Source organism: Stegostoma tigrinum, chromosome 47, assembly GCF_030684315.1.
Source record: "Stegostoma tigrinum isolate sSteTig4 chromosome 47, sSteTig4.hap1, whole genome shotgun sequence".
NCBI classification, from domain to species: domain Eukaryota; kingdom Metazoa; phylum Chordata; class Chondrichthyes; order Orectolobiformes; family Stegostomatidae; genus Stegostoma; species Stegostoma tigrinum.
Window position 1 is genome coordinate 4,145,891 of NC_081400.1, and position 13,017 is coordinate 4,158,907.

The 13,017-nt window shown below is 46.2% G+C and overlaps 1 protein-coding gene across 1 annotated transcript in view; it reads right to left on the bottom strand.

Annotated features, from left to right (window-relative positions):
• Positions 1–13,017, bottom strand: part of prune (prune exopolyphosphatase) — a 30,045-nt gene that overhangs the window by 11,952 nt on the left and 5,076 nt on the right. Inside the window, exons 2-3 of the mRNA XM_048525693.2 lie at positions 2,527–2,622; positions 260–465 (exon numbers count right to left, since the gene is read on the bottom strand). Coding sequence (XP_048381650.1) covers positions 260–465; positions 2,527–2,622 — 302 coding nt within the window. The remainder of the gene's footprint in view (positions 1–259; positions 466–2,526; positions 2,623–13,017) is intronic.

Below are 13,017 nucleotides of genomic sequence, written 5' to 3' on the forward strand. Positions count from 1 at the left end.
GAGGGATGGTGACAAGAGAGCGCACACGACAGAGAAAAGATAGGTCGAGGAAGAGATCAAAAAAAGAAGAGTGGGGTTTGAAGCTGGTCTGTTGGGCAAAGTGGGAATGGGAAATACGATAATTTGAGTCATTTGGCAACTACCTCAAGCAGAGTGCTGGAAGTCTGGGAATGTGAGAGAAGCCAGTATCGGATTGAACTTGCTGTGTATAACCCACCTCCCATCCCCTCTTCACCGTCACCAGCTTGGGACTCCATACCTGGGCAGGACATTATGGTCAACCAGGGTAAGGACCAATCGTCCATCCCTGTGTAGGCCATGTAGATCGATCTCATCCCGGAACACCAGCAGGTCCTCAGAGAGGGAGTTCTGCTGTAGGAGGAACGTACACTCGCCACGTAGAGGGAATTCAGAGCGTGGAATATTCAAGACAGGCACAAAGGCAGCCTTCTGGTCCACGGCAGTCTGTAATGTGGAGGAATAAAACCAGAAGGAGCAATTCGGGCTGTAATGGTGGGTACAACAGAGACCAATCTCAAGTAAACAACAACTGACTGTCACGTAGGTTAAGAACTGGCAAACCACCTGAATTTCTCCAAGTGGCCAGGCCATCCAACACTGCTCGTGTTGCTACTACACGGTTGTTCTGGAATTAAACTAAAACCTGGTGGACAATAATTTCCCAAAGTGTGTTCATTGGCAACAACATGCTTTAACATACTAACTGACAAAGGCCTTTCCGTCACACACCGCTCCATCCCCTGAAATTTGGGCCTGGATTTTCCCAGTCATTGTTTCCGTAGGACCCTGCAGAATCCCCAGCGTAGTGGACCCCAAAGGAATTGCCCAGGAAATTGAGGATTGAACTGCTTTATGGAGTCATATGGCACGGAAACGGAACCCTCAGTCCAACTGGTCCATGCTGACCATTACCCCAAACTAAGCTAGTCCTACCTTGCTTGTGCTTGGCCCATGTCCCTCCAAACCTTTCCTATTCATGTACTTATCCACATGCCTTTTAAACATTTTAACTGTATGCACATCCACCACTTCCTCTGGAAGTTCATTCCATACACGAACCACTATGTCAGGAAAAAAAAAGTTACCCCTTGTGTCTTTTTTAAAATCTCTCTCCTCTCATCTTAAAAATACACCCCCTGGTCTTAGAATTCCTGCCTCCCCCATCCTAGGAAAAGACACTTTCCATTCCTGCCTCATGATTTTATAAACCTCTAAGGTCACTGCTCAACCTCCTGGACTCCAGTGAAAAAGGTCTCAGTCTATCCAGCTCTCCTTGTAACTAAAACTCTCCATGCCCGGCAACATTCTGCTAAATCTTTTCTGAACCCTCTCCACCTTAATAATATCCTTCCAATAACAGGAACTGCACACAGTGCTCCTGAAGAGGCCTCATCAATGTCCTGTACACCTTCAACGTGACGTCCCAACTCCTATGCTCAAAGGTCTGAGTGATGAAGGCTAGCATATTGAACATCTTCTTAACCACACTGTCTATAAGTGGTGCAAACTTCAAAGAATTATGTACCTGAACTCCTAGCTCTCTGTCCCACAACACTATGCAAAGCCCTCCTTTCAATTGTATAATTCTTGCCCTTGTTTGTTTTACCAAAACACAACACATTGCATTTATCCAAATTAAACTCCATTTGCCACTCCTCGGTCCAACTGATCAAAATCCCTTTGCAATCTTGGATAACCATCTTGCTCCGTTCAAATCTGAGAATTGGGAGGATTAAAATGTGGGGTAAATAGAAGGACTGGTGTAGAGTTAAGATAAATCCTTGTATTGGTGCAGACAAGACCTCTTCTGTACTATAGAAGACTCAGGAAAAGTCTAACTCTCAAGCAACTGTAAAACTGACCTCTCCTTCCCAGCATACAGCACAGGGACCCAACGCACCCTCGCCAGCAACAGGCCAGATCGGACACCCACCTGCTGGGGACAGAACAGCCACATTGAACCTAATCCCTCATGCATATACTATCCGGACCCCTCACCCAACACTGCCTCCCCACCAGCTGAGCAGCCCTAAAAATGCCGTCACTTAACTGGTCTCGTGATCTGGCACCCTACCTACTTTGCACTAACTCCTGGCACCTGACCAACATGGCAAACTAACTTCACGCGCAGTGTTTGACACCAACTTGGTCAACGAGTACAGTTTTAAACAGGGTCTGAAGGGAGGCTTGAGATGGATGGACTTAAGCGGGGAATTCCCAAGCCTGGGGATGTGGTGGAACGAAAGGAATTGAGTGAAGCACATAAAACTGGAAAGGGAGGAATTCAGAGCTGTCGGGGCTTCAAGTGGTCACAGAAACTAGGAGAGATGCAGAGGCTAGTGGTCATTACAGATGTACGGAGTGTTGTTGGGCTGGAGGAGATGACAGAGATAGGGAGAGGTGTAAGGGACGGAAGAGATACAGAGATATGGAGAGGGTAGGAGGGTTACACAGGTAGGGACGTCTATTGGGATTTTCACATAATTGCCTGTGATACTTACGAACCTTGCTCAGGAAGTAGGCAAATGCGATGGCGGAAACCATGGAATCCAGATCACAAGTTTCATTTCCAAGGACGACATGTAGGCTGGGTGCTCCCCTCTGAAACAGAACAGCACTGTCAAAAACACCCAAATAAAATTTCAGCATCCCTTTTCTCAGGGAGAGGCTCCATCGCCATGGCACTCTTACAGAAACCACCAGTGGCTGGAACCCCCGAGTGAGGGAGGACCCAGAGGAACACATTTCAGAGCCGTTTGTGAATATCAGGTCTAGCCTTTGGACAGGTAGCTCCGCTAGTTGCACTGGTCAGTCGCGCCTCAGTCCACAATGGCCAGTGGCAGTCCTGCCGGAGTGCTGCACTGTCAGAGGTAGAATATTTCAGATGAGATATGGAACTAAGACAGTGTCTGTGCTTTCAGGTGGTGTCGTCACTGGACTAGTGATCCACAACCTCTGGCTAATACTCACAGCTTAAAATCCCACCCAAATGCGATAAAATCCTGGTGGAATGATTAGATAGCCCCTCTGCTTCACCGATGCCCTTCCAGGAAGGAAATCTACCATCCTTACTTGGTCTGGCGTACATGGGAGTCCAGACCCACAGCAATGTGGTTGACTCCTTACTCCTGGGCATTTAAAGGATGGGCAGTGAATGCTGGGCATAGCTGGTAACATCCACATCCCATAGAGTCATAGAGCATGGAAAAAGGGCCTTCGGTCCAACCAGTCCATGCTGGCCCATAACCCCAAACTAAACTCGTGCCACCTGCCTGCTCCTAGTCATATCCCTCCAAACATTTCCTATTCTTGTACTTATCCAAATGTCTTTTAAATGTTAGAATTGTACCCGCATCTTCTTCTGGAAGTTCATTCCAATCGTGAACCGCCCTGCGTAAAAACATTTGCCCCTCATGTCCTTTTTAAATCTCTCTCATCTCGCCCTTAAAAAAAAGAAAATTCCCTTGGTTTTGAAATCCTCCATCCTAAGGGGAAGACAACTACCATTAACTCCATCTGTACCTCTCATTCTTTCAGGTTGCCACTCAACTTCCTAAGCTCTAGCGAAGAGGTCCCAGCCCAACTTCAGAACTCAAACCTTCCACACCCGGCAACGTCCTGGTAAATCTTGTCTGAACTCTCACCGATTTAATAATACCGTTCCTGTAACTGGGCGATCGGAACTGGATACGTTACTCCAGACGATGACTCACCAAATCCTGTGCGATCTCAACAGGACGTCCCAGCTCCCATGAACAAATTAAGAAAAGAAAGGCTATTTTTTCGCACCCCCCCCCCCGCCAGAACCTCAATTTCCCAAACAACGCACTGATAGATTATATCCTGCACTGAACATAGGATTAGTTTTCTAGGTGTGGTCACAGCAGCATTGTAGGGAACACAGCACAGCACCATAGACTTGCCTTCAAAAACGAAAAGGTCAGGGTCTAGACTACGTCCTCAATACATTTGAAGGAGGTTTGATCTGGGCCATAACGAGATGATAAAGTGACAAAGACACTTCCCACCAGCTATAAACTCTTATTCGAAATAGTCAGTGCAAATGGAATATCGTCCTTCATTGCAAGAGGGATGGAGTTTAAAAATGGGGAGGTTATGCTGCAGCTGTATCGGGTGCTGGTGAGGCCACACCTGGAGTACTGTGTGCAGTTTTGGTCTCCTCCCTTGAGAAAGGATGGACTGGCACTGGAGGGAGAGTAAAAGGAGCTCAGATTCCAGATTTGAGAGGGTTGCCTTGTGAGGAGATGACTGTGAATTTAGAAGAACAAGGGGAGCATTTCATAGAAACATAAAAGGCTGTGAAGGGATTAGATAAGAAAGAAGCAAGGAGGTTGTTTCCACTGGAGGATGAAAATCGAACGAGGGGGTGTAACCTCAAAATAAGGGAGAGCAGATTTAGGACTGAGTTGTGGAGGATCTTCTTCACTCAAAGGGTTGGGAATCTGTGGAATTCCCTGCCCAGCGAAGCAGTTGAGGTGACCTCGTTAAATGTTTTGAAGGCAAAGATAGATTAGATTTTTGAACGGGGAAGGAATGAAGGGTTATGATGAGTGGGCGGGTCAGTGGAGCTCAGTCCAGAAAAAGACCAGCCGCAATCTCACTGACTGGACGAGCAAGCTTGATGGGCCTGATGACCTCCTCCTGCTTCTTTTTCCTAGATTTAGAGGATAGTCTAGACCCTAACTTTTCCTTATTTTAAAAGGTATTGTAACGCATTGCTTTTCAGATGGAATTAGATTGGTCGAACTACTCAACTTTAAGCAAAACACTTTATTCAACACAGTAGTTAAAATGCAAAAAAAAGAAGAAATTGGAATAATTTAACACATTAATAGATTGTCTAACTACTGAACCATAATTGTTCCAATATAGTAAGATCTCAAAAACACCCTTTGCAAAGGCAAATTCAGTGAAAAAGATTGTCTGGCAGGCAATTATTTTTCCTCCTGGACTGGAGGGAAAAAAAAACTTGAGAAAACTCAGTAGCAGAGCGCGAAGTACTGCACCTTCCATACCCAGCTTAAGATTCCAGCAACTGCTGCTGAGGAACTAAAAATCTCTGGTTCGATGGGAGCTTGACCCCACTCATCCAGGCACCTTTTATTGCTTTAACTTTAAAAAAACCCTAGACCCTATAAGCTGTTTAAAGGTTTTCATTGGACAGCTTGGTACCTCACTCTCACAGAAAAAAAAACCAAGGCAAAATGCACCCCTCAAAGGCATAATGTCTTTACACAAGGAACGGTCACCAGTTCTGCCTCAGAGATGTAATTCTATGCTGAAGGGGCAAACCTTTCACCGAGAAACTAGGATCACTTCATGCCTAATATCTCTATGAAGAAAGAACTCAGTTTCATTTCTGCTTCCTTAGTGTTTTACAGAGAGCTGGCCACAGGACATTGACTGACATTAAACATTGGAGCAGAGTTGGAGGGGAATCCAGCCACTAGGCGCTGCCAAACTGACAAACGAAGGATGCCTTGCCAATGTCATTGCTAGCCTTTTCAGACACGCCCACTACTATTCAGGGTGTGCCTCAGTTCCCAGTCCTGAGCCATTATTAGATCGCCCCAACCACAATCCCCACTCAAAACATCACCTGACTGACAGGGCTCCCACTTCTGTAATTGAGAGTTCAAATTCCATTCTTCGAACCTGATATTTATAGCTTGTTACTTTAGGCATATTTATAGGGAGGTCTAGTGTTACATTGTTGGACTCCTAATACAGAAACCCAGTTCTGGAGACACGGGTTCAAATCCAGCCATGACAGATGGTGGATTTTGAATTCAATAAAAATCTAGAATTAAGAGTCATACAGTACAGAAATAAGCCTTTACAGTTCAACCAGTCCATGCCAACGATAATCCCGATCTAAACTAGTCCCACCTGCCTGCTCCTGGCCCACATCCCTGCAAACCTTTCCCATCCAGGTACTTATCCAAATGTCTTTTAAACGTTGTAACTGTACCCACACTCACCACTTCCTCTGGACATTCATTCCACATAGGAACGACTCTAAAAAAAGACTACCTCCTCATGACTTTCTTTTAAATCTTCCTGCTCTCGCCTTAAAAATATACTCATCTTGAAATCCCCCAGTCTAGGGAAAAGTCACTTGCTATTCACCTTAACAATGCCCCTTATGATTTTCCGAACCTCAAAGGTCACCCCTCAACCTCCTACACTCCAGTGAAATTGTCCCAGCCTATCCATGCTGTCCTAACTACATAACTTAAACCCTTCATTCCCAGCAACATCCTGGTAAATCTCTCCTGAACCCTCAGTTTAAGAATATCCTTCCTGTAACAAGGCAACCAGAAGTGGAATGCAATACTTCAGAAGTGGCCTCACCAACGTCCTGTACAACCTCAACATGATGTCCCAAGTCCTATACCCAAAGGGCTGGTGAAGGCAAGCATGCTAAACACCTTCCTAACCTCCCTGTCTATACTTTACTACTATCCTTAAGGAAGCAAAACTGCCATTCTTAACTGGTCTGGCCTACCAAACCCAGAGCAACGTGGCCAGCTCTTAACTGCCCTCTGGGCAATAAATGTTGGCCAAGCTAGTGAAGACCTTATCCCATGAATATATTAAAATAGAGAGCAGCTCAGTACCAAAAGGAAGAGTGGAGCACTGCCACCTTTCAGGCTGAGACAATACACCGAGACAAATGCCCTATCCAGCAAAAATATCCCATCGCTGATGGGAGGGGAGACCAGGCGTTGGCCTCATTCTCCCCCCACCCAGTGTCAATATCAATCACAAAAACAATGCCGCCGATAAAGGGCACTCTAGCTGATTGCCAGCCGCATGGGATCTTCGTGCGTGCAAACCGGGCTGCCCTGTTTCCCACCCATTGGCTGTCGAGCTTTGAGGAGGTAAAAACATGCTATGGAAACACAGGTGCTGTCTCCTCACCAACAGCGCCAACTGGGCGGCCTTCAGCGAACTTGAGGCTCAAGCCATGGCAACACCCAATCCTGTCCTGCTTAAGCCCAACTGCAAAGGCCAAATAGCCTCCCCCCACCCCCATTCCGAGTCAGGCAGAGAACCGGAGATGGCCATCTGGCCCATAGTGTTGGGACCCGTCCCCTGTTGCAGGAGTAACTCAGATAGTTCCCACTTCTCTGTCACTTGCCTGTAAGATCCCCCACCTCAGAGAATCATTCAACACAACAGCACAAATCAAAGAGATTTAGGCAAATCACACAAACGGTTTCAAAAATTAAAAAAAAAAGGAATAAAGATACATCGCTGTTTTGCTCCCTTACTAAGTTCCCTTGCTCAGTCTGGGACTGTCTCGAACAGATTAGAGTTTCGCAACTCGGGTTGGCTGGATTAACACAACACAGCTTCCTGCTGAATCATCCCTGGGTTAACGTTTATCACTCACTTCTACTCAAAGCCCCCTCCACTAAGGCCAGGCTGCCCTTTCCAGCCATACAGGACCACAAAACATAACAGCAGAAGTAGGCCATTTTGCCCATCGCGTCTACTCCACCCATCAACTCCCTATAGAATCACTACAGTATGGAAGCAGGCCATTTGGACCATCAAATCCACAACTCCCAAGATCATCCCATCTAGACCCACCCTATCCCTGTAACTCTGCCCATCACATGGTTAACCTACTCACACTGCTATGGGCAATTTAGCACGGCCAATCTGCCCTAACCTGCATACCTTTGGACTGTGGGAGGAAACTGGAACACCCGAAGGGAAACCATACAAACACAGGGAGAAAGTGCAAACTCCATGTTTGGTGGAATCAAACCCAGGTTCCTGGCATTGTGAGGCAGCAGTGCTAGCCCTTACTTGCCTTTTCCCCATAACCTCTATCTCTTTATTGATTAAAAAAAAAACAATGTCCTTAACAGCCCAATCTCAACAGCCCTCTGCTGTAAAGAATTCCATAGATTCACTCCCCTCAGAAGAATCAGAATATTTACTCCCCTCAGAAGAATGTAGGAGAGATGGTTGGTAATTTTGCAGATGACACCAAAATTGGAGGTACAGTAGACAAAGAAGGTGGTTACCTCAGAGAACAAGAGGATCTTGATCAGATGGGCCAATGGGCCCAGAATTGGCAAATGGAGTTTAATTTGGATAAATGCAAGGTGTTGCGTTTTCATAAAACAAACAGAGGAGACTTATACAACTAAATGTAGGGCCTTGGGATGTTTTATAGAACAGAGGTCTAGCAGTTCAGGTATATAATTCTTTGAAGTTTGCATCACATGGACAGGGTGATTAAGATTAAGTTTAGCACGTCTGTCTTCACTGCTCAGACCTTGGAGTACAGGAGTTAGGATGGTGTGTTGAGATCATACATGACAATGATGAGGCCTCTTCCAGAGCACTGTGTCCAGTTCTGGTTTCCCTGTTATAGGAATGATATTATTAAGCAGGAGAGGGTTCAGAAAAGATTCACCGAAATATTTCCGGGTATGACAGTTTAAGTTGCAAGGAGAGACTGGGACTTTTTTCACTGGCGCATAGGAGGTTGGCCTTAAGGAGGTTTATAAAATCATGAGGTGTATGGATAATGCAAATGGCAGGTGTCTTTTCCCTAGGGTGGGGAGATTTCAAATCTAAGGGGCACATTTTTAAGGAGAAGAAAGATATTTAAAAGACGACATGAGGTGCAGTTCTGTTTTGACAATAGAGTGGCTCGTGTGGAATGAGCTTCCAGAGGAAGGGATGGATGCGGCTACAGTCACAACATTTAAAAGACATTTAGGTAAGTACGTTAGTAGGAAAGGTTTGGAAGGATATGGGCTAGGAGCAGACAGTTCAAACTAGTTTAGTTTGGGATTATGGTCGGCATGGACTGGTTGGACCGAAGGGTCTGTTTCCTTGCTGTATGACTCCTCCTTTCAAACAAGCCAAATTAACAACAGCGCAACAGTCAGTCAATCTAGTTTTATCACTTTAGAAACAAACTGTAGGCTACTAAGTTGTTGTGCAGGAGTTGGATGAAGAGACACAGGTGAGAACTCATCTCACATTCTAATACCTAAGGGTTCTATACACACTGCTTTGAGGTACAGATAAGACCCACCAGCAGCACATGTGCCCTCAGCACTGACCCAATGACCCAATCTCAACAGCCCTTTGTGGTGAAGAAATCCACAAATTCATTCCCCTCAGACAGAGGAAATTCCTCCTCTGTCTTCAATGGGTAACCTGTTATTCAAAGATGATGCCCCATCTGGTTCCCAGACACGCCCCGCACAAAATGGGGGGGGGGAAAACACCCTCTCCTGTCAATTTCCCCCTAAAAATCTGGTGTGTTTCAATAAGGCTGCCTCTCATTCTTCTAAACTCTGATGAGTACAGTCCCAAGCTACTCAACCTCTCCTCATAAGATAGCACCCCCATACCAGCCGAATGAACCTTCTTTAGGCTGCCTCCGATGTCAATGTACCTGTCCTTCGAGAAGATTAGGTACAAACCTATGAATTAGGAGCAGTTCTAGGCCACTGGGCCCCTCGAGCCTGCCCCACCATTCAATAAGATCATTGACTGACCTAATTACTGTACATCGCCACAAACCCACTCAATAACTCCCCTCCCTGATCAAGTAGCCACCTCCCTCTGCTTTAACAATATTCAAAGACTCAGTTTCCACAGCCTTTTGAGAAGCAGGGTTCCAAAAATTGCAACCCTCAGATGGGCCAAGGAGTGGCAGACAGAGTTAAATGTGAGATGCTGCATTTTGGAAAGGCAAGTCAGGGCAGGACTTATACACTGAATGGTAAGGGCCTGGTGAGCGTTGCTGAACTAAGAGACCTTGGGGCGCAGGTTCATAGCTCCTTGAAAGTGGTGTCACAGGGAGACAGGGCAGTGAAGGCAGCATTCGGTACACTTGGCTTTATTGGTCAGTGCATCCAGTACAGGAGTTGGGAGGTCATGTTGTGGCATTACAGGACATTGGCAATTTTGGGATACTGCATTCAATTCTGGTCTCCCTTCTACAGGAAAGTTGTTGTTAAACTTGAGAGGGTGCAGAAAAGATTTACAAGGATGTTGCCAGGGTTGAAGGGTTTGAGCTATAAGGAGAGGCTAAATAAGCTGGGGTTACTTTCCCTGGAGCAGTGGAAGCTGAGGGGCAGCCTTAAAGGGGTTTATATAATGAGGGGTGCAAATAGGGTGAATAGCTAATGTCTTTTATTCCTAGAGTGCAGGTTTAAGGCGTGAGAGGAAAGATTTGAAAGGGACCAGAGGGTGAACGTAACAAGCTGCCAGAGGAAGTGGAGGAAGGTTTGTACTATTACAACATTTAAAACACGGCCGGATGGGGACACGAATAGGAAGGAAGGGTTTAGAGGGAAATGGGCCAAATGCTGGCAAATGGGACTTAGATTACTTTAGAATATCTGGTCAGCTCAGATGGGTTGGACTGTGCGGTCTGTTTCCGTGCTGAGAGAGTCTATGACTCACTCCCCAGTGCCCCACATTCCCCTGTTTGTATGACGGTTCACTGCCAATTGGAATAGGGTCCTTGTTTTTATCAAAAACGGAGCGGGACTGAAGAGGAAGAGCAGGATTCGGAGTTGCACTGGTTTCATCCAACAAATCAGCTTGGAGAAGCCAGATGAGCTGCTGACTCACCCTCAGTAAGTCATTGGTTACTTTCCCTGTTTAAAAAGGAAAGTGGATATCAGGGCACGTGGAAATTCCACTCCTCCACATCACGAGTTGTCAAAGGCCCTCGATGATATCATTGGCATTTTCAACTCAAAAGAAACATTCAGGGTGGCAGACAAAATTAAAAATAAAGAGAGATAGAGAGAGAAAAAAAGAGGGATTTTAACACCAGCTTTGAAAAGGATCCCCTGGTTCAGAACAGACATCGCCCACCCCAACCCGGCTCACCCCAGTCCTATCACATTCTGGTTCCATTTTACGACCAATTTCCTGGGCAAACCTCCACGTCGAATGCACACAGTCATTCTTTTGTTGTTCACTGTCAGACCGTGGGTGTCGCTGGTCAGGCTAGTGTTTTTCTTGCCAAGGCAGCACTTGAATCACTATGGGCCGGGGGTCACGTCTCGGTCCAGCCCGGACGAGCGAGGCAGATTCCCTTCCCCTAAAGGGGCTGTTAGCGCATTCTGAAGAATTTCGCTGCAGCCCAGCAACGTGGGGGTGATGTTGCAAACTGTAATCCCGATGGGGTGAGGGGCCCCAAGAAAGGATCATTTGCTATTCTGCCATTAACACCCTCTCTGGAACAACACTTCATCCTTTACCCGTACTCGTCTGTTTGCCACAAAAGGGCACCCTCTTTGTGGGGTAGTCTAGAACATTTGGGGCAGCACAGTATCAAAACCAGGGGTCACCTGTTTTAAGATGAGAGAGGGAGGGCACATCTTTTTCCCCCTCTCAGCGTTATCAGACTGTGAAGCTCTCTCTGCACTAGAGAGAGAAAACACTTCCATTTCAAAAATGGACAGCGAGGTACGTACTTGACTGAGAGAAAGGTGGATTCGAGACAGCGACCTTGCTGACTGACCAGAGGAGGCTCTCAAGGGACTGAGCGACCTGCTTCTAATTTGCTCGCACAGCCACTAAATGGGTTCTGCCGTCACTCCACAAAGCTGTTTCCCTGGCTGAGGAGTGGTGCCCCCACCTCGCCGAGGTTGTGACAGGCACTACACAAATGTAAGCTGCTTTGGATTCCAACAGTGGAAGGAATATCAGCCCCTTCCTCTCCACACACCTCCAGAATCTAAGCAGAACTTTCAGGGTATATCGAATACACTTTTAAACATTCAATCACGGGATGAGGGCTAGGCCAGCATTTATTGCCTATTCCTTAAATTGCTCAGTTAAGAGTCAATCACATTGCTGCAGGACTGGAGTCATGTGTAAGCCCAGACGAGGCAAGGATGGCAGTTTCCATCCTTAAAGGACATTTCTGGAATTTTCCTCCAAACAAAATCGACAATGGATTCAAGGTCATCATTAGACTCTTAATTCCAGATTTTAACTGAATTCAACATTCTACCATTTGCCGTGGCAGGATTTGAACCAGTGTCCCCAGAACATTAGCTGGGTCACTGGATTAATCATCTACCAAGAATACCACTGGGCCATTACCTTCCTGTCTGTGGTCACACACTCACACTCACACGTATGTAGCTGGCAGATTGGCAAGGCAGCCAGTTGGAACATGATGTGTGAAGGTTCAGTCAGCAGATGACTGATTTTACTCTGAACCCCAACTCCAGCGAATCAGCTCAGCTCTCCGTAAACTTCCCTGCCTGTCTCTGCCTTTAAGACACTCCTGACAGAGAGAGAGAGCTCTTTGAGATCGTGGCCGCCCATCCCTGATATTCATGAGGTTCGGGTGAGATTTTTGTTCAATTTAAGCTCTTGTGTAGTACCTTGATCTGCACCCCATCCTGGGATCGTTCCAAAATAGCTGCTGTATTACTCTGCAAATGACCCAAAGTAAAAATTGCCCTATGCCTAAAGGAAAGCCATTATTAAACTTGAAAGTGCTCAAAAATGTATGTTACCAGGATTGAGAGGGTTTAAGCTGTAGGAAGAGGCCGGCACTATTTTCCTTGGAGCGTTGGAGACTGAGGGGTAACATTATTAGAGGTTTATATAATCAGGAGGGGCATAGATTTGGGACAAAGAGGATAGCTATTTACCCAAAGTCCAAAACTACAGGTCATAAGTTTAAGGTGAGAGGGGAAATGTTTAAAAAGGAGCCGAGGGGCAACTTTTTCCACACAGAGGGTGATGCGTGTATGGAACGAGCTGCCAGAGGAAGTGATGGAGGCTAGTACAATTACAAACATTTAAAAAGGCATCTGGATGGGGACTTGAACAGGAAGGGTTCAAGACGGATATGGGCCAAATGCTGGCAAACGTAAGTAGATCAGTTTAGGACATCTGGTCAGCACAGATGAGTTGGATCAAAGGGTCTGTTCCGTACTGTACACATCTATGACTATT